Below are 27,766 nucleotides of genomic sequence, written 5' to 3'. Positions count from 1 at the left end.
TGAGTGCAGAGAGCTCAGTTGGGGGGTGGTCTGGAGGCAGAGATGGGGGTCTGGTGCAGGGGGGGCTCCAGATGCAGGGGTTGAGGTTCAGTGGGATGGGGTTTTGGTATCGAGGGCTGGTGGCGGGGGAGTTGGTTCTGGGTGTACAGGGTGAGGTTTGGCTGGGGGATCCAGGTATGGGAGGTCCGGATGCACAGGGGTTGAGCGGATGGGGGAGCAGCTCCTTTTACAGTGATCCCTCCCTCCATGGCTGAGGAGCAATAAAGGCAGGAAGCAGGAGAGGATGCTGAGCTTCCTGCAACAGGGGGAGGTTTCTGGGGGTGGGTCTGACACAGTCCCAGCCACTCTTTGCATAGGAAGAAGAAGTCCTATCCTCGTCCACCTCCAGCCCAGCCAAGACTAGCAGCTGATCCTGGCACAGGGTAGGAGCCACCGGCTGGGGTGTCCCTAGCCCCGCGGTGATCTGCCTCTCCGCCAGCTGCTCCGGGTGCCTGAAATGATCTATCTGCACTACTAGGGAGGGGTGCGTGACCGCTCTTGGAGCTTCCCTTTGCTTCCCTGTCAGAAAGTCATTTTTCTGCAGGGAAGCAAAGAAATCTGCGAGGGACATGAATTCTGCACAAGCGCATGGCACATAATTCCTTCAGAAATAGCACTTGTAGGTTAAAGATGAGAATGACTGCAGCAGTCTACTCTTTCTCATCTTTAGTATAGTGATGGAGTCCATGGGGGTCCCAAAATGCAGTGCTCCATCTTCATCTGAGCAGCCTCTGTTGAGAGCATCACATGCAGAGAGGCCTGTAGTCCTCTCTCAGCCCCGAAGGCTGGCACCTGGGGCACCAACCAATAAAACTGCTGCAGTCTAGTGTTTAACCCTCCTGTGACCTTTCAGAACAGCACCTGGGAGAGTGGGGAGCTCTCTCCTCTCCTCAGGTTACTCACCTACTCTTCTCAGCTCGTGCACCCCCAGTTCTGCAGATAACCTGTTGTGTAGGGAGTAAGGAGTGTCCAGCAACACGGGAATAAGGGTTGGGGGAGATGCACAGAGCAGCTCCCAGAGCTCAGGCCAGGCGCTCTCCCCTTGGCCTCACTGCTGGGGAGGAGTCTGAGGGGGGCCATTTTGGGGGTTTGTTGATCGTGGCCCTGCATGACTGAGTGATGATGACATAACTGAGGAAGGAGTCAGAAAAGGACAGGACAGGGAGAGAGTGAGGTGGAATCTGGACAGGAATCTATTTAGGTGTGGCATTTCCTGTGTTTCTGCAATTGCCCTTGTACTGTATGTGCTTTTACCTAACGCAGAGAACCAGGGACTTTAAATGAAGTGATCAGGCTATCCTGCTGAGCTACTATATCTCATCTAAAAGAAAAGGAAGACTAGTGGCACCTTAGAGACTAACAAATTTATTTGAGCATAAGCTTTCGTGAGCTACAGCTCACTTCATCAATTATCAATATCTCATCTATTATTTAAGAACTGCCCTATAATACTTAAACATCTATCTAATCCTCCTCAAAGTTACTCTGCCATCCATTGAAACTGTAATTGATGGAATTTAGACTAAAAGTCTCAGCCCCATCCTCTGGCTCCTTCAAAGTGTTACTGGTTCTTACTATGTGCAGAAAAGTGGTCTTGTTCAGTGTTACATGGCTTGCTGTCATATGTGTGGTTACTCCCACCTAATTTTTCTTCTGGTAAAATTGTCTCTCACAAGGGAACTGACTGTCTTTTGTGTTGTTTCTGTGTCAGCAGGGAGTTCAGTATGAGTTGCTACTTTGTGTGCTGACCTTTTTTTTTTAATTGTTTTTTTATATGGGAAATAGCAATAATTCCTGAAGATCTTGTGAATGTGAAAGAAAAACTGAAATTTTTTTTGGAGTGTAAAATAAGAGGAAATGAGGGTGGAAGGGAGATAAAGAGGGAAACACAAAGGGGGAGAGAGAGAAGGCACAAGCCTTGGACCAGTGAAACAAGGGGCAGGTATTGTAAGTAAATCATTAATTGTTTTGCTAAGTGGTTGCTGACAGTATGTGCCAAACAATTACTTCTGTATTTGTACACAGCTCACCCTGGGGCTGCACTTATACCTTGCCCCAGGCACTGTGAATCCCAGTTGCAGCTCTGTGTTTTGGGACATTCAGGTGTCATGAAAGCCTAGCTCAAAGGACACTGGTCTACATTATCCCAGCCAGGACACCCCTCCCCAAACTGGGAAAGGTGGGGACCCCATTCCTAGCTGTGCAGAGCACTGACCCTGGGAGGGAAGCAGGAGACAATTGGCCTAAGCCCTGGAAACAGGACACAAGTCTGCTCTAGTGATTTAAAAAACCAACCCAGACCAGATAATTCTAAAAGATGTTTCATTTTGGGTTTAACTGTGAAATGGAGGAATAATCTGAGATCAGTAAATGGAGAATCTCAGGCAAAGCAGATAAAGCCCAGATTTATCCATTTAAAAGAGGCTCTGTGATTGCAGCACCAGGAAAATTTTTATTTGTTTAAAGCAAGAACTAACTTCATGGATTTATTAATGGCCTTGTGCTGTGGGGAGGGGAGGGGATCCTAACAGTGACAAAACAGCTGGTGTTTCTTTGGGCTTTTAACATGAACTCTGGATTTCAGGGACATTACTGCACCACTACGGCTCTTTATTTTAAAGTTTAGATTAGATGACAGCAGATAGGGAGGGCAGATTGGGAAGCGACCGTTGCTTCAGGTCCCAGAGATGACTGCTGTCTCAGCCAGGCTGTTTCAGTTCACAGATCTACATTCAAGGAACTCCGTAGATCCCCAGGGAGGATGAAAACCCTCCATGTTTCTTGGCCAAATGTGTGCCAGTTATAGGTGACTTGGGCAGGGGGAATGTTTTCTTTTTTTAAAAAAATTCCTGCTTGTTATTAGCCCTTGACTACTTGTTCTTGCTGAAAAATTGGCATGGGAGCGTTCTCAGCCTTCAGTTAAATCCAGGAGTGGACCTTTCATAGGGTGAACTTTTCTCCCAAGTGTTTGTCAAGAATTGGAGTTACATAGTTAACAACAAAAAAGTTTTCCCAGAGTTCAGAGAATCCCTTCCCCTCTCACTCGTTCAGTTTTCAATCTCTTGCGAATCCATAATCCTGCTAGTTCTCCCATCTGCCACAGAATCTGCCAGCCAAACTGAAAGTCAGGACGAGATATTTCTAATATAACAGAACCCTGTTTTTCTATCTAACCTCCCCAATCCTTTCAGGCCCTCCTTATGCATCACAAATAAGCACCGCCCAAAAAAACCAAAACCAAACCCACAAGTCTAATGTTTGCTCCTTTGCAGATCACCTCTAAAAGAACACAAGTTGTCTAGTCATTTGGTGAGCAGTCTTGTTTGGTGAGTCTGGTAGCTTAGCAGCTGGTGTAGGCCAATGATTGCACGTCACTGGTGAAGGTAGATAGAAGAAAGGAATTCAGATGACTGTCTGACAGTGGCTGGGGCATCCTGGTACTTACCCCTTTGAATCCTACAGTCTGTCCTTGCCTAAACAGAGAATATTTAGCAGTTTTCCCCCTGGTGCTAGCGTTGGTGGGAGCACTAAAAATGCTTGGATCTGTCTGCAGCAGTGCTTCCACTGTTGCTAGCACTGTTTGAGCTACACCACGGCTGGAGCAACAGTGGGAAAACTGCAGAAAATTCCCAAAGCAGATGCAGTCCAGTTGCCGTGGGTGCAGTTTCGAAGCAGGGGAGTCTGTCCTGTGTGCGAGTATGCAGGATTGTCACCAGCTCAGAGCCAAGCTGGGCACTCTGCTTTCCTCCCGTCTGCTTTTCTCTGTGTTTTCTCCTCTCTTGTTTCTTCCGCACATTCTTTCCCCCTCAGCCTTGTTGTTTCTTTCTTCTTCTCCCCCGAGCCCCCGTTCCTTACCTGTCTCCTTTCCACTTTCTTTTCTCTCTTCGTGTGTGTGTGTGTGTGAGAGAGAGAGAGGTTTTGTGCTGAATAGTGAAAAGCTCTCTTCAGTGAAAACAAGAAGTCCAGTGGCATCTTAAAGACTAACATTTATTTGGGCATAAGCTTTCGTGGATAAAAAACCCACTTCTTCAGATGCATGGAGTGAAAATTACAGATGTAGGCATTATATACTGACACATGAAGAGAAGGGAGTTACCTCATTTTACATCTAAAGTGAAACATTTTACATCTAAAAAAGGTCCAGTCATATAAAGGACTGTTCAGCCATATAACACTGTGATGTCTAGGACCATAATGCCATGTTAGAAAAGGATTGGCGGCTTAAATAGCCACATTGAACAAAATACAGTCAGGGCTAATTTGTTTCTTCTCCCCCCTCCCCCCCGATGTCCTAACCCCCATAGAAATAGCTGTGTCTGTGCACCAGCAACATCAGGAGTTTGTAGTGATTGTTGGTGCATTCTTCTGCAGAGCCAGCAGTGGGAGCATGCAGACTTTGTTTTAAAATGGTCACACCAAGATGGGGGCTTTTCTTTTAATTTCTTTCCAATGTGTGTTTTTAAATAAATATTTAGGATCCTAGGATAATTTTTAAAGCCCCCCAGTTGTGAGGGTAATTAATTGAAGGCCCAAGTGATAGAATGTAGACATCATCTTTATTAATGACAGGTATCAGAGGAACAGCCGTGTTAGTCTGTATTCGCAAAAAGAAAAGGAGTACTTGTGGCACCTTAGAGATGCTCAAATAAATTGGTTAGTCTCTAAGGTGCCACAAGTACTCCTCATCATCTTTATTGTGCACACAAATCTGGGTGGTGGAATTTAGGTATCCATTGCTTGTGCCTGCAGTTTTGTTCTCTCAGCTGATTACAGGCTGGATTGAGACATCTGCAAAATCAGGCCTTAGAATCCGGAGGACATTCTCCATCGGATTATAGCAATTGTAAGGCAGGTTGGATCTGGGCTGGCCTGGCGAGTTAATGGTAGTGAGCTGCATTTGAATCCCAGTCTCTTGTTTCCTGGAGCCAGCAGTGCTTGTTAGCCAACAGTGGCCCTTTTGGCTAGCTAAGAGCAGGATTATTACATTCCAGTAGGAGCCTTCAAATGGTGGTAAGTAGAGGATATCAAATAGAGATATTCAGAGCTCTCCAAGGGATTCAAAGCAAAAATAAGACTAGGTCTGAGTTTGCTGGAATCCGGAGGGAGGTTTTCTGGCCTGTGGTCAGGCTGCTGAAAAGAAGAGCCGGGACCACAGGTAGGCTCCCCCTTTTCCACCAGCTGAGGAAGCTGGCAGTTTCTTGGGGTAGAGGGCGACTAACAGACTACGTTCGGTGTCATATGAGCAGAGTGTGGGGCTGAGGACCTGCCTGCAGTTGTCTGGTTACTTCATGTGCTAGTAAATATAACACTGTGCCCTTCTCTGGCACCTTGCCTCCAAACATCTCAGAGCACTTTCCACATGGTAATGAACTACACCTCACAGCACCCTAAGAGGTGAGTATAGGGAGGGAAAATAAACTGAGCGACTGGCAGGGATGGGACTAGAGCCCAGGTCTCCTGCCTGCCAGTCCTCACACTCCCTCCCTTCCATTATAAAGACACACACCCCCCTTTACTGATGAGGGATCACTCACCTGTTTGTATCAGTTCATCAGGAGAAGGTTGGAGGAATTTCCAGTGCAGGCCCTGGTTGGTTCCTATTTCTCTTATCCAGCCCAGCAGGGGGTTGTGTGAGTGGGATTGAACCTGTGTGGTACTGTTTTCTGAGTGAGCTCTTATGAAGGACCAGTAGTCAGTAGAAGGTCTAGCACATCATAAAGAACAGACCTTCCTGGAAAGCAGCATGATAATACTCTACGTAGTCTGAGTTCCTGGGCTGGTTTTGTTCAATATCTTCATAAATGATCTGGAGGATGGTGTGGATTGCACCCTCAGCAAGTTTGCAGATGACACTAAACTGGGTGGAGAGGTAGATATGCTGGAGGGTAGGGATAGGATACAGAGGAACCTAGACAAATTAGAGGATTGGGCCAAAAGAAATCTGATGAAGTTCAACAAGGACAAGTGCAGAGTCCTGTACTTAGGACGGAAGAATCCCATGCACCACTACAGACTAGGGACCGAATGGCTCGGCAGCAGTTCTGCAGAAAAGGACCTAGGGGTTACAGTGGACGAGAAGCTGGATATGAGTCAACAGTGTGCCCTTGTTGCCAAGAAGGCCAATGGCATTTTGGGATGTATACGTAGGGGCATTGCCAGCAGATCGAGAGACGTGATCGTTCCCCTCTATTGGATATTGTTGAGACCTCATCTGGAGTACTGTGTCCAGTTTTGGGCCCCACACTACAAGAAGGATGTGGAAAAATTGGAAAACGTCCAGCAGAGGGTAACAAAAATGTTTAAGGGACTGGAACACATGACTTATGAGGAGAGGCTGAGGGAACTGGGATTGTTTAGTCTGCGGAAGAGAAGAATGAGGGGGGATTTGATAGCGGCTTTCAACTACCTGAAAGGGGGTTCCAAAGAGGATGGCTCTAGACTGTTCTCAGTGATAGCAGATGACAGGACAAGGAGTAATGGTCTCAAGTTGCAGTGGGGGAGGTTTAGGTTGGATATTAGGAAAAACTTTTTCACTAGGAGGGTGGTGAAACACTGGAATGCGTTACCTAGGGAGGTGGTGGAATCTCCTCCGTTAGATATTTTTAAGGTCAGGCTTGACAAAGCCCTCACTGGGATGATTTAGTTGGGGATTGGTCCTGCTTTGAGCAGGGGGTTGGACTAGATGACCTTCTGGGGTCCCTTCCAACCCTGATATTCTATGATTCTGGGCTCCCTTTGCCCCACCTCTTTCCCAGGGTGCCTCTCTCTGAGCAGTAGATTTTGCTGTCCACTCTGAAGCAGAGTTATGTAGGATTTATTAGCTGACAGAAGTGTTATGGTAACCCAAGCCAGGCTTTAAACATCCCTCTGTAGAGGAATGTTAAGCTCCTTAGCCTCCTCTCTTCTCTCTCACCTTCCCAGCAAAGGGAGTAGCTGGAGACCTCTTTCACTCCCACAGAGAAAGGAGGATGGCTCTGGAGATGGTAATAAAGGTGGAGCTTTTCATGGCTAGGTTATGGGGGCAGATGCAGCCGAGTAGCACGGGAACTGCCTCTCCTTATGAATTTGGTTGGTCTGATCGAAAGCTGTTGCTCTGAACCATGTGTAATGAGTGCCCTATGTGAAATGAGTTGGGGATCTCAGTTGTGAAGCAGGTAATCCTGGTGAAGCAGGTGTCCAAACCACAGAAACAGAGCAGGTATGGAGATTCACCCTTGCATTGCCATTGCCCATGCTGCCCTGTCCTGTGAAGCCTTTGGTTGCAGAACTGCCAGGCTGAATCTTTCCAAAGCACTAGATGAACTTAGGGCTTGTCTACACTACAGGTTATGTCGCTCAAGGCTGTGAATCAGCCACCCACGAGTGACGTGAGTTACACCAACCTCAGCGTCGGTGTGATCAGTGCTATGTCTCCTGCTGACACGCTCGCAGAGGTGGTTTTGTATTATGCTGAGAGGAGAGCTCTCTCCCATTGGCACAGAGCAGCTTCACCGGATGCGGTGCAGCTGCACCGCTCTAGCACTTCTAATGTAAACTAGCCCTTACCATAGGTTCCAGAAGATGTCATAGACCATATTTCCCCTAACGCATTGGTTCCCTTGGGGGATTAGGAATGGGATAGTCCCATGAGCACAGTGGGGATTGGAGCCTAGCCTTGAATGTTGGTCTTACCCATCATCCCAGGCTCATTACACATTTGTTGCCATTGACATCTGAGTGAGGAGGGGGAGCTGAAGTTTCTGGCCTTTCATTCTGGAGGAGAGAGGCTAGTAGCCCCTTGACCAGAAAGGGTTTGGGTGGCTAGGTTAGTGCAGGTTCTTGGACAACTTCAAGTGCATCGTTGGCACTCCAGAAATAATCAATATGGTGACAATGATCAGCACCCTGCCCTGTATCACCAGCCGGCACGAAGAGTCCGTTTCATTCCTCCTCTTAGCTCTCATGGTCCTGCTTCATGCTTCACTCCAGGGCAATGATTTTCAACCTATTTACCATTGTGGGCCGCATATACAGCTCTCTATGTGTTATGTGGGCTGCATCCACACAATATATACAATACCCATATGGCCCTGAGAATGTCACGTGGGCCACAGCTGTGTGCTGATTGGGCTGCGGGTTCAGAACCACTGCTCCAGGGAGTACGGTGCCTTGCCACAATGGAGGACAACAGGGTTCCGTACTAGTGTACCTCCTTCCAGAACTGAACTGGAATTGAGCAATTGAATGTGAATCTTTCTTTCTCCCGTTCCATTTGAACAGGCTCTCCTGAAGACTCAGAACAAGCTGAGAACATTAGTCCCCAATTTCACTTTCAACTTGGGCTTCTCTGGGAAATTCTACCACACAGGTAAGCTCCTTCCACCCACCTAGCATTCCCCTGAGTCTGTGTCCTCTGGTTGCAGTGTCCCATAGTGTAGCACAGCTCCCCTACAGCGTCTGTGGTTCTAAAGCGCTGTCTGTCCAATCGAATATTTCCTTCAGCTCTTGTGAGCTGAGCACCAGCAGGATGATGGTATTGGAAGCACCCTGAGTATGGCAGGTGTGTGTAAAACTAATGCAGGATGTCTCTGGGTGCTGCCAGTGTTGAATTACACTGAGATTAGCCACTGCCTCAGGTCACTGACCACCCTCCTGCTGTGGACCTTCTGCTCCCTGCAGGTACAGATGAGGAAGATGAAGGCGATGACATGCTACTTAAACACAGGAAGGAGTTCTGGTGGTTCCCGCACATGTGGAGTCACATGCAGCCTCACCTCTTCCACAACGTCACCGTGTTGGCTGAGCAGATGAAGCTCAACAAGCAGTTTGCGCTGGTAAGAGGTGATGTCAGTGGTCCATAGGCTCCTTCGCTTTGCTTCAAAATCCCAAAGCATCCACACCGGAATGGGTGCTTGGCTCCTGCTGAGCCTAGGCACTAATGTGGTAATCCTGCTGGATTGGAAAGCTGAGTGTGAATCCCTGGCCTGGTGCTTGGTCCCTACTGCCTCGAAGTGTGACACCCAGCATTAGTGCCCAAGGGAACGTGTGTCCTGGTACTTGTGCACCAATGTGTGGCTCCTACTACATTGCAAAGCATGGCTCCTAGGGTGTGGGCATGGGGCATTGTGGCTGTTGAGTCATTCTGGTGCTACTTCTAGTATCCAATTCAAAGTATGGTACAAACTCAGACTGTAAAGAAGCATTCCCTGCTCTGTCCCTGTTGCTTCATTGAGGTTTTTCAGGGAGCCAGGTGTGCGTTGCCCTCAGCTGATCAGTACCATAGGATGCTCAACGTATGAACATTGGCCTCCCAGAGAATCACTTCAATTTAAAGAAAGTTCCATGTTGTCATGTGGAGGGAGAGGACCGTCTGGAAAGTCCTGGGCTGTTGGGGCCATATATGCTTAATACTGACGGCACAGGGGTGAAACATCTACAGATTCCTTTGAAAACAAGCCTCTCTTCAGCCCATGCTATGGGTTTATCAGTTATAAGCCAAGCCTCACTGGAGTAAGAGTCTGTTGTTTCATGCCCCACTCACTGGACCTCTTGACCCTGGGTAACATGGGTGCTCCTAACCTCAGAGCACAGCTACCACAATGCTATAACGACAGTTTACCTCTTGTCTTCCCTGCTTAAATATCTGATTTTATTTTCTTTCAGACACAGGCCCAGAAATGTGACAGTCCGTTGCAAAGAGATACAAAACTCAGAGAGCAATTAAACACACTTAATATAGAATACCCTAGCCAATGAGCATGACAGGCTGTGACTCTGTCAGAGGGCCCCAGGTGTATTGTAAACCACCAGGGCAAAGCTGTCCTAATTTCTGTTGCTACCAGAACCATTCTGTGAAGTTCTAGCCACAAAATTCAAATATTTCCTATTGATTTGATGTAATACCTGGATCCAAGTCCCCGATCCACTCTGCACAGCCCCCTTGCTCCCTGCTGTCGCTAGCATTACTCTCTCAAAGACTGAGCCAAGCTGCAGTCTTCCCTTCCCTCCACACTTGGCAGGTATGGTTTTGCTTTTCTGCTCTGGTGACGCTCCTCTGGACAGAGTTAGGAGCAGGATTTGCCTCTTCAGCAGCACTGATCAGTTTGGCCGTTGTAACCGGTGGGGCTGACGTCAGGCCGGTGAATTAGTCCAGTTTGTCACAGCCCAAGTGACCCGTGGCTGTTCAGCTGCTGCTGCGGTGCTGAACGCCCTGGTTGATGTATAAACACCTTTGCTACATGTGCTGATAGATTCTGGTAGTACTCAGAGCTTCCCATTTCACACAGCGTCCCCAGAGAGTCTGCTCGTGCTGTTGTGGTTCTCATTAAAGACAATGGGGAGTTAAATACTGAGCGAAAGCTGTGTTCTGCTTCCAGGAACATGGGATCCCCACAGACTTGGGCTATGCTGTGGCCCCCCATCATTCTGGAGTTTATCCCATCCACACACAGCTCTATGAGGCCTGGAAATCCATCTGGGGCATCCAGGTGACCAGCACTGAGGAGTATCCCCACCTGCGGCCTGCCCGGTACCGGCGAGGGTTTATCCATAACGGCATCATGGTGAGTGTTACCAGCTGGGAGAGTGGAGCCTGTTGGGTTATTTCTGGGAGGAGCTATGGTGGCAGTCTGCTGATGGGGGGGGCCTTCTAGGTGACCAGTGTTGAGAAGCTCCACCTGGTACCTCGAGTGCTGAACCTTCCCAAAACCATCCGTCAAAGCTGAGAAAGAGCCGGTTGGTGTGCATCTGTGATTGGAGTCAGTGCAGTGCAGAGGCTACGGTACGTGAGGTTTTAGAATAAAAACTCCCAAACGCAAGCAAGTCTACACGTCTACAAAGCTATGCATCCAGGCCCATGAAAACACCATCTCTGCACGAGCAGACTTCTCCTTTTCAGACTCCAGGGCTCTTTCTGAGGAGGCATGTCTGCAGCACCTGTCCTGACCTATGTGTTAGATGTATGGGTCAGCCCCTGTGGGAATGTGATAAAGAACTATGCACGCTAGCATGAAGCTGAGATCCCACTAACCCCCTGTGCCGTTACTCAGAGCAGGATGAGCATGTGAATGAGGGGAAAGTCTGAATCCTGTAAACCTGTGACGCTTGGGGTCCCTTGTTCGTGGCGTCCTCTCCATGTCATTCTGTAGGGTGCTGCCTCGACACACCCATGCACTCAGCCTCCTCTGTAACGTTCCCTCTCTCTGGCTTCACTAGGTGCTGCCTCGACAGACGTGTGGGCTTTTTACTCACACCATCTTCTACAACGAGTATCCTGGGGGCTCCAAGGAGTTGGACAAAAGCATTCGGGGCGGTGAACTCTTCCTGACAGTGCTTCTGAACCCAGTAAGCTTGCCGGGCCCATTCTCAGTGTCCATGGAGAGTGCGAGGGTGGAAGCCCTCATAGAATCGTAGAATATCAGGGTTGGAAGGGACCTCAGGAGGTCATCTAGTCCAACCCCCTGCTCAAAGCAGGACCAATCCCCAACTACATCATCCCAGCCAGGGCTTTGTCAAGCCTGACCTTAAAAATATCTAAGGAAGGAGATTCCACCACCTCCCTAGGTAACGCATTCCAGTGTTTCACCATCCTCCTAGTGAGAAAGTTTTCCCTAATATCCAACCTAAACCTCCCCCACTGCAACTTGAGACCATTTCTCCTTGATCTGTCATCAGCTACCACTGAGAACAGTCTAGATCCATCCTCTTTGGAACCCCCTTTCAGGTAGTTGAAATCAGCTATCAGATCCCCCCTCATTCTTCTCTTCCGCAGACTACACAAGGTTTGCCTAGAATGGTTAGCTATTAGGGTGGGAGAGCGAGAGCTGGGGGAAGGGCGGGCAGCTGCTTATCTGGACAGTAAAGGCTAAAGCAGCCCTTGCTACTTAAGGGAATTCTTGGCAAACCCTGTTGTCCTCTGTCAGTTCGTATCAGAGTTTAGGGTCAGCCAGAGCAAACCTCCCCAAGCACAGGATTGGAAGAAGGGGCTGGCATGCTGAGCCCAGTCAGATGCTGGAGCTCCTCTTACCCGTGCTGTAGTCTTCCCCCAACGAATTGCTGAGCCAAAAGTACTTGGCTCCCTTTATTGCTTGTGCATCTGGCTGCAGTTGGCTTGTCTCCAGGCGCTGTGACAAATCCTCCTGGGGTTTCATTGCTAGGGTGTGTCCCCTTCCCCCTCCCCACCCCCAATCCATTTCCTTGAAACTTGGATACATGTGAAACAGTTTGTTATATGTTTTTCCTGTGATGCAACTGTCCTGCCTGAGGCATTTTCAGGAGATCCAGGTCTGACACAGCTCTTTCCTGCCCCCTCAATCACTGCCTGGCTCCAGCAAACTCCGGAGTAATGCACTGCCTTTGCACCTTCCAGTCTCTTCCCAGCTTTCTGCTGTGGATGCTGGCTGGGGGCTTTCCCACCTCTATCCTTTTAAATCCAGAGAAATAAACGGGGAGACAGTGGGCTCAGATGGTCAGGTTCAGAAAATTGAGAGGGAGGCAGTTGGAAGGGGCCTTGCATTTCGTAGTCCATCCCTCTGCCTGTCACCCCTTGCTAAACTTCCCAAACCTTCTCTTTCCTTACAGATACCTAGTGAGTATGTCGAAGCAAGATATTCCCCTTTCTCATAGGTCTTGGGTCCAAAGATCTTCCCTAATTTCCTTTGTTAAACTTAAACCAGTTTACTCCTCCTGTCCCCTAGAAATGTCCTGTCTTGGTGTGGTTATTATTACCCAGTCAGAGTTACTGTTTTCCACCCCTATAACGAGCCTCACAGCTTAAGGGGAACCACCATTATTACTCTCATCTTCTCTCACAAGTTCATCATTCTCTGGTCCCTTGGATCATTTCAGCTCATCTTCCCTACTCTTTTCTGTCTGTTCCAGTGTCTGAATTTGGCCACTGGGCCAAAGGCCTTGCTGAAATCCAGAGATCACAATCCACCGGGCTCCCCCTCTCTATTCAAGAGGGCAGTTTTGTTATGTAAAAAGTGGTGACCAGATGACTGTGTCCTAATGTGCAAATCACCAACCCACGCTGGCTGTTCCCCTTCTTCAGTCACCTGCAAACAGACTCCCGGGCTGTGGTGTCCAGTCAGTGGTGCAAGTAGAAATCATTTCTTGCTGGTATTGCACTTATGGGAGGGACACAAGGGGGAGCATGTGACCCTCTCATGTGACCCTCCACATGACACCGCCCCCAGCCCAGGGCCCCCTCGCTCTCTCCCTGTCCTTGCCAACACCCCCCTTTGTATATACATCAACATGCTTAACTACTCACTTTCCCCACAGATATGTAGTATTCGGTCTGTTTATATGGAATATGAGAGTTGGGTGAGGAGCCATTTCAGCATATGTATGACTTATTAAAAGAGAAATTTTAAGTGGAACTGTATCATCGGCAACACTCTGGACAAGCTCAGTTCTGTGGCTCACTGCCTGCCCAGAGGCTGTGACTTGTGTCTGTCATAATATCTGGTGCTTTCAGTGTGGTGTAAGGTGAACTGAACTCCACCCCACCCCTCCAAGAGCCCCACTGCAGTACAGCCAGGCCTTGGCTGCCCACTTCAGGCACTGCCTTGGCATCTCTCAAGGGCTGTGGTGTCCTCTAGCAGATAAAACTGTCCCCAGAGCACCATGCACCTTGGCTTTGGCTCCCCACTGTGACTCTCTAGCCTCCTCTGAGTTCCTTCAGTCTTTTCCTGTATTTGCACCTTTCCTTCTGCTGGGTATTTCTCCCTCATTTCTTCCCTTCATCCCTGCAAGCAGCGGAGGGCTGTGCTGTCAACACATCTTCACTGCTCCTGTTTGCAGAGGGAGCCCAGAGCTAGCAAAGTGCGACCCCACTGATAGAGACATCCCAGTGTTTGGAGAAAGCCACCAGCCCCACATCACTATCAGTGATCCGTAGCAGACTGGGGCACAGCCTCTTTGCACTCCTTTGTGGTGCTTCCAGCCCGCTGGAGTGTGGCCCACGTGCAGGAGTCCTGGGTGTATGGTTAACTCTGCAGTGTCAACAGATGATGTTTGATTTTCTGACTAGTGAGCAAGCCTTGATCTCAGGCATGAGAATAGACGCCTACAGGCTGCCACATGCCCTGGCTGTATTTCCTAGCAGCAGAGGGGGATGTTTCTGAGCACTTCTCACAGGCCCTTTTGTTCACACTACATGCCATACAGGCCATTGCTATACCCACAGCTGTTGCTTTATATTCCTAAAGTTTCCCTCATCATCTGTTCTCTGAACTCCAGGCTTCTCTGTCTACAGCTCCTTGTCAGTGCTGAGCAGGGGAGATCATGCCATGCTGCAGATGGGGCCTTACTGCCAAGCTAGTCATGGGTCAGTTGAGGGGCAGGGTTTGGTCATAGATTACATCAGCAGGCTCGCTCAGGGCTGTGTTGGCAGGACCAGCCAGGGCAGAGCAGACCACCAGGGCTGATCTGTTGGGGTATGCATGTTATACTGTTACGAGACAGCCAGACTCAGTAGGAAGAGGAGGGCAGTGGCCCTGCAAGTCCTGGTTGGCTTGGCTGGTTGCGATTCCTCTTGCTTGGGACCATTTATGGGCAATGATGTTACCAGAACTGGTCATGGCAGGCCTGGAGATTTGACTGCCCCCGTTGTATGCCACGTTTGTCACCCTGGCAGCGTCCCGAGCAAGCCGGTGTTGGGACTGAATCCTCTCCTCCCCCAATGCAGGAGGGCTGTGTCAGTGGTGAGAAAGGGGTTGTTGTGCAATGATCCCTGTCTATCAGGTGGCTCCCCAAGCAGTTGGAGGAAATGGATGCTTTCTCCTGATGCATGGACAGCTACTCCTGAGCCCGATCCTCTCACCTTGCCAGGTGGACCTGCTCCCCCATCCTCACAGTGATTCGCCTCCAGCTTTCCACCAGTGGGTGCCCACATGATTGCCCAGGCCCCTCTTGTACCCTGCGGTGCTAAACCACCTGCTTCCTTCCCAGTGTTCTCAGTGAGGTGCCCCCTGCTGTGCTGCTGACCTTTTGGCCTTGCAGCGTTTCTGTGCCTAGTTGTGCACTGGAGCGTCACAGGGACCGAGCCGTCAAAGCCGTGGACAAACGAATGCAATTATGAAAGTAGGTTGCTCAGCAAGGCAGGGTGAATGCAAGACCTCGTGTTCGCTGCAGGCCTGAGTGCGTCTGCAGAGCCCCGTAACCTGGTGGGCAGAAGGTACCCTCCTGGGGGTTTAGGGAGGATATGCACATGTTCCTGAGCTTCGGGAGGGTCCCATGCCCAACAGTTGGCAAGAAGTTCCGCAGGGGGATGCCCACACCCCCTGGGAGGACCTTTTGATGGAGGATGTTGATTTAGTTGGTGATGGTCCTGCTTTGAGCAGGGGGTTGGACTAGATGACCTCCTGAGGTTTCTTCTAACCCTGATAGTCTGGGATTCTATGATGTCTGTTCCCTGGCGAGAGGACAGGCAGGGATGGCCACACCCCAAGGCTCAGGTCTTGGTGTATTTTTAGTGCTTTAAAGAGTGAAGCCAAGATTGTTCCTCACGCTGCTGGTGAGTCAAAGCTGGCTTCCCACAGACTCGGGATCTGGGAGACTCCTGTGAGATCATCCAGTCTGCCCTGGATTGCTTCTGCCAGGGCATTGCCTGGCAGTCAAAGCCAGCCCCAGCACTCCCCTTCCGAGGTCTCCGTGTCCCCTGTTCAAGCTGGCACATGCCGCAGCCAGTGCAGCGAGTGCCCTGCTCTCACGGCTTGTGACCCCCTCTAGCAATGGGAAGAGGAGGAGGAACTGAATTCCAGTTCTGAGCACACAGGAGATTCTGCTTCCAATTCCCTCCTGGACAGGGGCTTTCCGAGCTGTTGACTGCTTGAAAAGGGTCACTGTGGACAAATCACTACTTTGGCCTCAGCCCGGCTTCCAAAACTATCCTGTGGTCACCTGGAATGTGGAGCCGTGGCTTGTGCAGGGTGGGAATGTGTTTGCCTTGTGCGTGTCTGGGTCTGGGGCTCCTAGGAGAGGTGAGTTGCTGTCTCTGGGAATGCACAGCGCGCTTGCCGGGAGAGCTAGGATCCAGGGTAGGTCCTGTCTCCACCAGTCAGTGTTTTGTAAGGGCTGAGCGGGCTCCCTGTTCCAACTGTCTGCAGTGCTAGTAACTGTGCTGGGGCTCTGGCGGAGAACGCATTCTGATTCACACATGGTCTGCACTTGGGATTTTCACGGACTAGCCCAATTGGGGCTATTTGGAGAATCACCCACTTCCCTCTCCCCGGGGCACCCATTGCCTGGAGCAGAGGTGTGGATTGCAGAGCAGTAACCCCGGGGGCATAATATAGTCTCTTACCTTTGCCCCATAGCCTAGGAGGGATGCACATTCACCAGCTCAGACAGCCAGAGCAGGCCTCGGAAGTCAGCAGCTTCTAAGTCTGGTGGTGGGATGCAGTAGGGTGGCAGAGAGCAGGCTGGGATGACGCAGGGCTGTTACCTGACTTGTAAATGCTTCTTGTGTTCCCTGTTTGCAGATCAGCATCTTCATGACGCACCTGTCTAATTATGGGAACGACCGGCTGGGGCTGTACACTTTTGAGAGCTTGGTCAAGTTTGTGCAATGCTGGACCAACCTTCGCCTGCAGACTCTGCCTCCTGTCCAGCTGGCAAAAAAGTACTTTGAAATCTTTCCCCAGGAGAAGAACCCACTGTGGCAGGTGAGCAGGCTGTTCTGATCTCCCTTGGCCATTCAGGACTCCTCCCCGTGGCCTCTTGCAGGAGGCTGCTCTCTCTTTGGAAGGTACATGGAGAGGGAAGGGTTGCCACTCCTACCACTCCAGTGCCCAGAGGGGTGAGTCGCATGGCCGTGGGTTTTGGTCCTTGTTGCCTCGCTCCCCAGATCCCAAAGACGTGACATTGGGGGAAGGGAGTGATGGGCCACACTCCTGGTGCGAGCTGTGGGGACAGAGAGCTCTCATGGGCCTGGAGGGGGTCCCAGGTACTTGGCTAGTTGAGGATATAACCGTGGGGGGAGGAACGTCTGTGGGGCTGGCAGAGCTTGCAGGCATGTTACTGTGACGCCTCCGGACATAATTTCACGCTATAGAATTCATGTTGGTTAAATCAAAACTTGCTTATTCCATTTCATCCCAGCACAGCAGCTCTCTGCATGTTAATGAGCAGATGAAATGAACTGAAGGGGGTAGAACTGTCTGTCTGCCAGAGTGGCTGTGCTGTAACAGCAGCAGGGCAGGGATTGCTGCTCAGCCCAGCAATGATGATGGGCCCACATCTTGGTTTCTTTGGACAGGAATTGCGGGTCACACTTTCAAAAGGGACTTAGGCTCCTAAATCATTTGAGTGCTTTGGAAGCTGTTCCTGCGCCTTGGTCTGTGCAGTGCAGCCTGCCAGTACTCAGCAGAATGGGGATGTAGTTGTGAATTGTTCCTTGTGGGTTACACTCTATCCGCAGGAGCCGTCATCAGCTCCCTTGCTAATATTAAATCCTGTTCTCTCTGTTGTGCAGAATCCCTGTGACGATAAGAGGCACAAGGATATCTGGTCCAAAGAGAAAACATGTGACCGGCTCCCCAAGTTCCTTGTTGTTGGACCCCAGAAAACTGGTAATTGTTCAGCCCATTTAAAGATAAACTCCTGCCTCCGGTGCAGATGGACCGTTCGTGGATCTGCACGGCAGTAGCCAGCGATCACGCGTGATTAGGGTCTCTGGTTTGTCCCACCCAAAGCGCAGCACCTCCGTCAGCACACTGCTCCTACTGCCCTGCTGAGTCACGGCGAGAAGTAGTGCAGCCTCTTGGTTTACCCACACGAGCCGATGTGCCCCCTAGCGCCTTCCCAGTAACAGGCCTGTGCCCTAACGGCTCTCACGCTGACGCACTGCACAGGGGCTGGGACTAGATCTGTGCATGGGTCGGTAACTCATCTGGAATTGCTGTGGCAGTGATTTGGCTAGAGAGGTATTGAGCTGAGGAACCGCTTCCAGCAATTGACAGGTGCCAGCCATTTGTGTAGAATGGGACCCTCAGCCCTATCGGTGAACCTCTTCCCAGCCCAGCTGCCATCCCCCTCACAGGAGTCATTGGGGATCTCTGCTGGTGTGCCTATGCCCCTGGCAGCTCTTGTGCTCTGTGCCCATGCCGCACTGTCGCTGCGTAGTAAGGACACCTGGCTTGGCTGACCATAGACATGCTGGAAGCTCTCGCTGTGCTCAGCAGAGTTGTCAGGAGACACAAGCCTCTCCTCCGCCCCCCACCTCTTTCAGTTCCTTGGGTGACCCAAGCTCCACTAATCGTTGTTGCTCGTTGTAGGCACAACAGCTGTGCACTTCTTCCTGACCATGCACCCAGCGGTCACTAGTAACTTCCCGAGCCTAGCCTCCTTCGAAGAGATCCAGTTCTTCAATGGGCCCAACTATCATAAAGGAATTGACTGGTAAGCATCCTAGCTCTTGTGCTCCCCTATAGGGATTGGTCGTCATGTTGCGCCCTCCTGAGTGTCCCTGGGCTCCATCCACCTCAAGCGTTTTAGCAAGCCCTCCATTTCTGTCCGGTACGTTGCACCTCTGGGTGCTCACTGTCTTGATCTGTTTCTCCACTTGCTACGCCCCAGCTACACCCCTGCTATAAGCCCTGAGCCCAGCGTTTCCTAAACTTTGAAAGCCATGCATGCTCCTGCAGCCCTGCATGTGCTGTGAATGTCTGCCCAAGAGCAGCCTGGGGAAATCGCCATACAATACTTGCTCTCCTTGTCACATGCTCTGATGTGTTCATGTTTAAAATATTCTCACTTAGATCTGAGATTTTTCAAAGCAAAGGTTTTTCTGGCATAGCTAAATTGGTAACAAATGTGGCAAAACCCCAATACTAAAAAGGGGTTGCCAGTATAAGTCCATTTGCCAGTGCATAGCTACGTTTGTTTGGTGAAGCGGTGAGTGGCCCAACTCGTGGCCCGTGGGCCGGATGTGTCCCACAGGCCGATTCTCTCCAAGCCCGAATGTGTCCAGCCTGCAACAGATCTACTCGACAAAATAGCATCCTCCCTATGACATGGCCTTGATTGCACTGTACACGCGAGGTCACGCTGCTTGGAGAACGTCATTTTGTAGAGCACGTATTTATGTAGGTGGTCCGTGGAAGAGCCCCACACAGCAGTGAAAAGGTTGGACCACCCAGGACCAGCAAAGGTACTCCTTTGCCAGCATAAGCTGCATTTCCACTAGGAGGGTTTGCCGGTATAGCTATACCAGTATAGCTAGTGTAGACAAGGCCTGAATTAGTGCCCATTGAGATGGACAGGGCAGTTCTCACCTCAGAGTTAAGTTCTCTACGGACCCAAGCAGATGTCTTTGTCTCCTACACTTGGTTTGGTTGGTCTGTCTGCTTGTCTACATGGGGGATTTTTATACTGCTCTAGTTATACCAGTGTAGACCCCTATGTGAGCACTCCTTATCCAGAATGAAAGTATCCACTCGGAATTATACGGATATAACTCAAGATAACTTTACTGTGAAGACAAGCCCTAAGGTTCTTGTAGGTGCCCCATCTCCCTAGTATCTGAGCACCTCACAATCTATAGTGTGTTTATCCTCACAGCACTCCTGTGAGGCAGGGCAGGGCTCATGTCCCTGTTCTACAGAGGGGGGAAACTGAGGCACAGAGAGACTAAATGACTTGACCAAGGTCATGCAGCAAGTCAGTGGCAGAGCAGGGACTTGAACGCAGATCTTCAAGTCCCGGCTAGCATGCTACCCACTGGGCTGTCTTTTGTTCTTCACACAATAGCTAGAGGCTCACTTGTTTTTACTGAAAGCTGAGACCTGGGGGAATAATTCTGAGGCCTGTCTACATCCCCAGCTAGTTCCAGGCACCACCCGAGAGTGCTGTGCCCTGCTCACAGGGCAATGTCTTCGCCCCTTATCGCACCCCTTCCTACTCCACATCAGACTCTACCCCTGTTCCCTACTATCCCCGTTCTGTGTCATCCCCTCATTGACTCTCAAGTTGCAGTGGGGGAGGTTTAGATTGGATATTAGGAAAAACTTTTTCACTAAGAGGGTGGTGAAACACTGGAATGCGTTACCTAGGGAGGTGGTAGAATCTCCTTCCTTAGAGGTTTTTAAGGTCAGGCTTGACAAAGCCCTGGCTGGGATGATTTAACTGGGAATTGGTCCTGCTTCGAGCAGGGGGTTGGACTAGATGACCTTCTGGGGTCCCTTCCAACCCTGATATTCTATGATTCTATGGGCTTGGCCACCCCAAGCTCCTCTGCATGCCCTATACAGTTCTGAGGTGCCAGCAGGCTGGTTTGCCCTGTGCCACTTTTCTGCTGGGTTGTGCTCCCCACACGTGTGCCATCAAGTTGTCCTGGTTTGCTCTGCTTGGCAGGTACATGGAATTCTTCCCCATCCCCTCCAACGCCAGCACAGACTTCATGTTTGAGAAAAGTGCCAATTACTTTGACACAGAGGTGGTACCGAAGCGTGGCGCAGCCCTGCTTCCACGAGCCAAAATCATCTCCATTCTGATCAACCCGGCCATCCGAGCCTACTCCTGGTACCAGGTATCACCCCTTCCCGGGGGGCCCTGGGGAGGGCTGGAGATCTGCTCCAGTGTGGCAAGCAGCTCCTGGGTGAATGGATTTCTCCTGGGAGGCTGGGGTAGGTTAGTACTGATGGGAGCATGTGGATTTGATCACAGGAGAACTGGGGTGTGTTTGTGCTGCCCCAGGGCAGCAGAGAGCAGGGGGCTGCGTGCACATTGGCTAGGGAAGGGCAGAGTTCTGTGTTCTGACGACCTAACCATGTGTTTGTTTCCCAGCACCAGCGTGCTCACAGCGACCCTGTGGCTCTCAATTACACCTTCTACCAGGTGATTACTGCGAAATCCCAGGCCCACCTGGAGCTGCGCAACCTGCAGAGCCGATGCCTGCTCCCTGGAATGTATTCGACTCACCTGGAACGATGGCTGACGTATTACCCCTCTGGGCAGGTACAGAGCTCTGCTGTGCTTGGCCCTGTCTCTAGTAATTGGCAGAAGATTATTCTGGATCAGTGCTGCTCAGACATCAGTAACTCTGGGGAAGAGAGTCAGAAAGCCCCAGTCCCGAGTGAAGCACGGTGGACAGGGAACGAGCTGGCTTTTCAGAGTTCAGCTTGGTGACTGTAGAGACAGGAAACTCCCCGTCTGTCTCATTCTCTCTTCACTGTAACTTACGACTCTTTTTTGGGGAGGGGAATATAAACTGCTGCTTCCTTCCCTCCATGTTACCTGATAGAGAATCAGGCTGATTTGTTACTGATCGTGTCTATCCAGTCAGGGTCGAGTGTCTACAGGTTTCCTAGTGCCTGTGTATAGTAGGTGGCTGAGCTCCCAGCCCGCACAGCAGCGTTAGGAGGCCCAGGAAGCACTAGCTTACTGCAACCTTAGCGTCTCTCCCTTTTGTCTCGGCAGTGTGTCACGGTGCCCAGTGGGTGTTCCGCTACTGCTGTGATACCCTGGCTTTCACCAGAGGCTTTGGGGCTCTGTTGCTTGTCACGTTCACTTGTTTCTTCTCCAGCTCATGAAGCCTGTAGCGCTGCTGAGTGTGGGTTTTACTGCAGGTGTCTGGAGTCCCCAGACTGCCGAATTCTGGAGTGCTGCCTGCCTTCTGTTTATAGATTTCTAGGTTGGTCCACACAAACTACAGCTCGTATCTGTCTCTGAATCTGCCTTCGTTGTGACAAGACATTTACAAACTGCCTTGTGTGCTCGGAGTCAGAAAGCATTTTAGCAACTTCTCTTTGCTGACAGATGTAAAGCAAGATTGCCTAGAACTCGACTTCTGTTGCCAGAGTTAGTCTCAGGTGGTGCATGAACCAACAGATCCCATCATGCGTTTTGAGGCACTTATTCCCTGCAGCAGCAATAGCTCTAAGACCGGGCAGTGGTTCTGCTTCTCAGAAAACGTAGTACGGCTGTAGAACTTTAACAGGCAAAGGTAAAACAAAGCCGGGCTCTGTGTTCATGGCCTTGTTGCTGTCGTAGCAGAGCCAGAGCCTGACCAGAGCAGACGAGTTGTGGTGCAATTGCAGTGAATAGGAGTAACAGACATTGCATCTCCTCTAAGGCAGTATATTGTCCAGCGAGAGCCCCGGCCCTGGGCTGTTCCCTCCACATCTGGAGAATTCTGGCTTAAGCCAACGGTTTGCAACCCCCCGCCAGTTAATTCAAATGCAGCAACTGGAAAGGCGGCAGCAGCAGCATCCTCAGCGCAGGAGACAAGCTAGCACTTTCATCTGGTGGTCAGAGCCAGGGAGATGGTGGAAGGAGTCTGTCCTGCATAAAGTGTGCGGGCACATCCCTGGGCTCACATCTCCCTGCCTTCGTATTCAAGCTGTTAGAACAGATGAGAGTGAAGAGAGGACAATACCCTCTTAGCGGAAGACGGCACTTAAAATGATGTCAGGACATAATACAGCAAGAAAACTCTTCAGCTGAACTAATCACAACTACGCTGGAGCACTGTGAAAACATGGAACTAGGGAGCCCTCCTGCTCTGTACAAAATCACCTGAGCTCTCCTCTCTGGCTGACTTTGCATTCTCTACAGAATGAGTGTCAAGCATTGGCTACCACACCGGGCAGGGACTAGGACACTTTAGAATAAGACTGTGGATATCCCTACTGGAGAGTTAACTTGGGTGATCAGCACTTAGGTTAGCCTGGCCTGGGGGTGAGCAGCCACACTGCAAAGCCCTACTCAAGCTACTGCATCCTCACTGGTGCTGCTGTCCCTTGTGTGTGTCACTTACCTCACGGGGCATCTCCCATGGTTCTCAGCGCTGCAGTAAGCTGAGCTGCTCTATCATCCTTTTCTAGTCAATTGAAGGAGAACTTGTCTGTTCTTCTGGGGAATAGAGGGAAGGCGCTGGAGGCTTACTGGCACTGAAGTGATTTAGTCTGTGTCCTCTCTGCAAAGTGGGAGGGTTACCAGTCTGAATGCAGCAGCAGCCCACTAGCCCATGCTCCCAGAGAAACCAGCTAGCGTGGGTTTAAAGCACCATTCAGCTCAGAGCATTTGTGTGGGGACAGGAGTGGGGCTAGGGACAACACCCAAGTAAACTCTGCAATGAAGACATACCCTGTAGGAGCTGGTTATGCAAAAGGATATGGACATGTCACCTTTGGAAGACTGACCCAGGAAACACTACTTCTCCAGGACCCACAAAGCGCATGGCCCATCCTGGAGAGAAGCAAAGGGCTTAGTTACAAGCACAGATCTGCAGAGCTGAGGTCAGACAACTGGGCTCTGAGTGGAGGGAGCATAGGCCTGACAGCGTGGAGCCACTGCCCAAGTCACAAATCTGCTGAGCTGCAGTTACCCAGTAAACAGGATCACAGCACGAAGTGATTCGGGAGTGTGCTGTGGCAGTGATGGATGGAAAGCGATATATCATTTATTCACTGAATCCTCATTATTACTAGAACTGTCCTGTGGACCTGTGACCTGCTGTCTGAGCTGGAAGCCTAGACTTTCTCTCCCTATATAAGCAATGGGATCTCTCCACTTTGATTTACAAAAGCTACCTACCATAACTGGCAACAGAGATTTGCATAAGATTGCCTCCCTTTCCTGGCTGAAATGGTGCAGCTGCAGAAGCCCTGCACCTTCCAGTCTCACGGCCAGAGTGACTGGGGGCATTTTAATGGCCTCTTTAAGAAGGAACTGGTCTTAAAAACTAGGTTTCTCCAAAGAGGAATCCCCCACCCCCACCCCCAAACTGCTAATGGTGTAATGGTTGTACAGAACTGGAGCACAGCTTCCTGTAGTTATTTCTTTGGCCTGGGATTCTGGACACACAAGGAGCAAAGCTTTTGGTCTGCCCTGGACAATGAACTAATTGCATGGAGAAGGATTCTCGAACTCTTTGCAAATACCCCACAGTTCTTTGCAGTGGTTTGTGTCCATGCAGGTTTATCACAGAGTGACTAGGTGATAGGTGAGACGCAGGGGCCCTTCCATCACCACCTCCTGCCACTAGAAGATACCTGCCCCAGAGCAGGAGAGGAAAAGCAGCTCGCCCGCTCTGAGGTCAACTTCAGTGTCTGCAAAGAGATACGTCGCCTCCCCACAGTGCCTGACCTACCATCAAAATTGCCAAAAGCCATCTCCTTCTGTGGCCAAGTGCTTCTGTTTCACTACTGGATCTGGAGTGGTCTAGGGCCCAGCTCCCCAGAACTCACCCCAGGTCATTTCTTTTGAACGATTTCCTCTTTAATGGATAGTCCAGCTAGTACGAAGAGACTGATGGTTAATATCTGTCATCCTCCGAGGGAGGGAAATGAGCCAGAGCAGATTGTTATGTAAAAAGGAAGCATCGGCTGTCAAAAAGGATGCATGTAATTGATGGCTAGTGCTGAGGCTAGGTGCTCAGTTACAGGCCGTTGTGTGGCAACTGTCAAGTGAAAAAAGTGACACTCAGTTTTGAGCTGCTTTTATGTTGTAAATATTGGTCACATTAGGACTCTTCTGTCTCCAGTAACAAAGGGCCAGCACCCAAAAGAGGAACAGCACTAGCTTTTCCCCTCAGGCTCTTTGAGGGTTGTAAGCCGCAGGTATTAGGGCATGGACAGTGCTCCCGGGGGAATGTCCTGGTTCAGAGGGGCTGCTCCCTGGTTTGGTGCCAGAGGCTGACTTAGCTCACACTGAAAGCTTTGTGGACTCTCTATTGTTTCAGATTCTGATTGTGGATGGCCAGGAGCTCCGGCACAGCCCTGCTTCCATCATGGAGAACATCCAGAAGTTTCTGGGGGTGACACCACTCTTCAACTACACCCAGGCCCTCAAGTAAGGATTCGTCAGTATGTGCGTATCACTGCTAATATTGCTAGGCAGCTGCATTGTGAGCTTACTCATGACCTTCATCTCAGGTGAAACAAGAGTTGGTCTGTCACGAGCTCTGTCCCTGGCCTCTCCTGAGAAGGGATTGCAAGTTGGCCTGACTGGTGTGGTGAGTTTAAATAAGCTTCCCTACTGTGCTTATGTGATCTAACAACATGCTTAAGCACTTGATTCCCAAAGCTGGCTGGAAAATGCTGCTGGCCTTCATCCACCTGGTCACTAAGCTTCACATGAGCCAAGAATGAGCTTGGGATGGTAGAGAGGTCTGGTTATTCTTTTTGTAGGCACGACATCACCCTGTATTTGGACTCGTCGTGTGGTGTCCCCCGCTTGCTGATGTAGAAGTAATCTAACATTGTCCTAGATCCCTTCCTGAGCTGAGCCCTTTTTGACCTTGACACTGAAGTCATCAAGACTTGCTGTTGATGTGGATACTGAAATTACCTGGAACCGTAATTCCTTGAGTTTTTGTTCAGTACCTCATGGTGTCACCAACGGACTAGGACTTTTGCTGTTTCATTTCTGCTGTATGACACACTCTGGATATTATCTTTGGGCTAGGGAGATACAAGGTGGGAAGGTCAGATCACAACTTCATCTAGACCAAGGAATAAATGGTCAGTTTTCAGAATGGAGAGAGGTAAATAGTGTTGTCCCTCAGGGGTCTATACTGAGACCGGAACTGTTCAACATACTCATAAATGATCTGGAGAAAGGGGTACACGGTGAGGTGGCAAAATTTGCAGATGATACAAAACTACTCAAGATAGTTAAGTCTCAGGCAGACTACGAAGAGCTACAAAAGGATTTCTCAAAACTGGGCAACAAAGTGGCAGATCAGATTCAATATCGATAAATGCAAAGTAATGCACATTGGAAAACATAATCCCAACTATACATATAAAATGATGGGGTCTAAATTAGCTGTTACCACTCAAGAAAGAGATCTTGGGAGTCATTGTGGACAGTTCTCTGAAAACATCCACTCAATGTATAGCAACAGTCAAAAAAGCTAACAATTTTGGGAATCATTAGGAAAGGGATAGATAAGACAGAAAATATCATACTGCCTCTATATAAACCCATGGTACGCCCACATCTTGAATGCTGTATGCAGATGTGGTCGCCCCATCTCAAAAAAGATATATTGGAATTGGCAAATGTTCAGAAAAGGACAACAAAAATTATTAGGTGTCTGGAACAGCTTCCGTATGAGAAGAGATTAATAAAACAGGGATTTTCATCTTGGAAAAGAGATGACTAAGGGGGATATGATAGAGGTTTATAAAATCATGACTGGTGTGGAAAAACTGACTAAGAAAGTGTTATTTACTCCTTCACATAACACAGGAACTAGGAGGTCACCTAATGAACTTAATAGGTAGCAGGTTTAAAACAAACAAAAGGAAGTATTTCTTCACACAAGGCACAGTCAACCTGTGCAACTCTTTGCCAGAGGATTTTTGTGAAGGCCAACACTATAACAGGGTTCAAAGAAGAACTAGATAAGTTCATGGAGGATAGGTCCATCAGTGGCGGGTGGGCAGGGATGGTATCCCTAGTCTCTGTTTGCCAAAAGTTGGGAATGGGCGACAGGGGATGGGTCACTTGATGATTACCTGTTCTGTTCATTCCCTCTGGGGTACCTGGCATTGGCCACTGTCAGAAGACAGGATACTGGGCTGGATGAACCATTGGTCTGACCCAGTATGGCTGTTCTTATGTTGATTTCACCTAATTTGGAGCAACTGCTCTGGCCAAACCCTTTTTGAGTCTCTGGTAAGTTATATATTAAATTGGAGGCTATATATTATTATGAGGTGAGGGACCTCTCCCATTGGTGTTGGGAAGGAGACTGATGGGTCTGATTGGGTCCCAGATATGCCTGAGGAATTGTTAGAAGAGGCATCGTATAGTCGTAAAGGATTCAGAGTCAGGTCTGAGTTCCTTTTCCAGCTCAGACACAGATATGGCCTGCGTGACAGCGGACCTGTCCAAAACAGTGCAGCGAAACTTCACTTGGGAGAATGGCATTAGAGAAATGTCAGGGATTAGGACTGTTTGGCTCTCTGTTGGAGCAGCTGTGATGGATTAGTGGAACTATAGACACTCCCCCATCTTCAGTTGCCGTGGGTCACTTATGACCTGCAACTGCTGAAGCAGCAGATGAGGAGGAAGCAGGGTTGGTCAGCTTGCAGCCCTGAGAATTTGTGTGGTAAGTTGATATGTGGCCCATTTTAGGGACTAGATGGAGGTTTTCATTAGATCTGTATTTTAATAACGTAAGGTGCCCAGGAGTTGAGGCTTTGAGCACCATCGGAAGCTGTCAAATCAGTGTGGCATAAAGGGAGGGTGTTTTTGTTTGTTTTAAACTAACTGTTAAAAAAATTCTATTAGTGTAAGTTCCTATGGAAACAGCCTCTAAAATTCCATTTTCCTGGTGGTCACCACAACATTTTACCTGAACCTGAACGTGAAATTGACTTGCCATGCATTAGAACCAAAAGTAAAAGAGTGCTTTTCATTGTCACAGCCAAGAGGCACGCCACGAAAAAGAAACAAAGTGCAAAATGAATTAGATTTTAAAATCTTTGAACTGGAGTCAGCAACACAGACAGATACACGTTTCCTTCCCTAGGATTTTTAACTAAGTGTGTCCTTTTCAGGTTTGATGAAGCAAAAGGATTTTGGTGCCAGGTGCTAGACGGAGGGAAGACTAAATGCTTGGGAAAGAGTAAAGGAAGGAAGTATCCTGACATGGATTCCTCGGTGAGTAACCAGCTTGGGGAAATGTGCCTTGCCTGGAAGAGGCATAGTGGGTTGAAGGGGAGAGCGCTCTCAGCCAATTAGGGACAAGGTGCAGTGTCAGTGGATTTTCTGAGATATGGGGACTACA

The 27,766-nt window shown here is 49.6% G+C and overlaps 1 protein-coding gene across 9 annotated transcripts in view; it reads left to right on the top strand.

Moving 5' to 3' along the window:
- Window positions 1-27,766, top strand: part of NDST2 (N-deacetylase and N-sulfotransferase 2) — a 234,919-nt gene that overhangs the window by 204,808 nt on the left and 2,345 nt on the right. For all 9 annotated transcript variants that reach the window (XM_048856859.2, XM_048856861.2, XM_048856864.2 and 6 more), the window contains 11 exons: window positions 8,299-8,386; window positions 8,698-8,852; window positions 10,395-10,580; window positions 11,233-11,361; window positions 16,506-16,688; window positions 17,498-17,594; window positions 18,300-18,423; window positions 20,377-20,551; window positions 20,809-20,979; window positions 24,707-24,816; window positions 27,537-27,639. In XM_048856859.2, the coding sequence (XP_048712816.2) occupies window positions 8,299-8,386; window positions 8,698-8,852; window positions 10,395-10,580; window positions 11,233-11,361; window positions 16,506-16,688; window positions 17,498-17,594; window positions 18,300-18,423; window positions 20,377-20,551; window positions 20,809-20,979; window positions 24,707-24,816; window positions 27,537-27,639 (1,521 nt within the window). The remainder of the gene's footprint in view (window positions 1-8,298; window positions 8,387-8,697; window positions 8,853-10,394; window positions 10,581-11,232; window positions 11,362-16,505; window positions 16,689-17,497; window positions 17,595-18,299; window positions 18,424-20,376; window positions 20,552-20,808; window positions 20,980-24,706; window positions 24,817-27,536; window positions 27,640-27,766) is intronic.

Source organism: Caretta caretta, chromosome 7, assembly GCF_965140235.1.
Source record: "Caretta caretta isolate rCarCar2 chromosome 7, rCarCar1.hap1, whole genome shotgun sequence".
NCBI lineage: Eukaryota > Metazoa > Chordata > Testudines > Cheloniidae > Caretta > Caretta caretta.
This window is presented reverse-complemented; position numbering and strand designations above follow the sequence as displayed.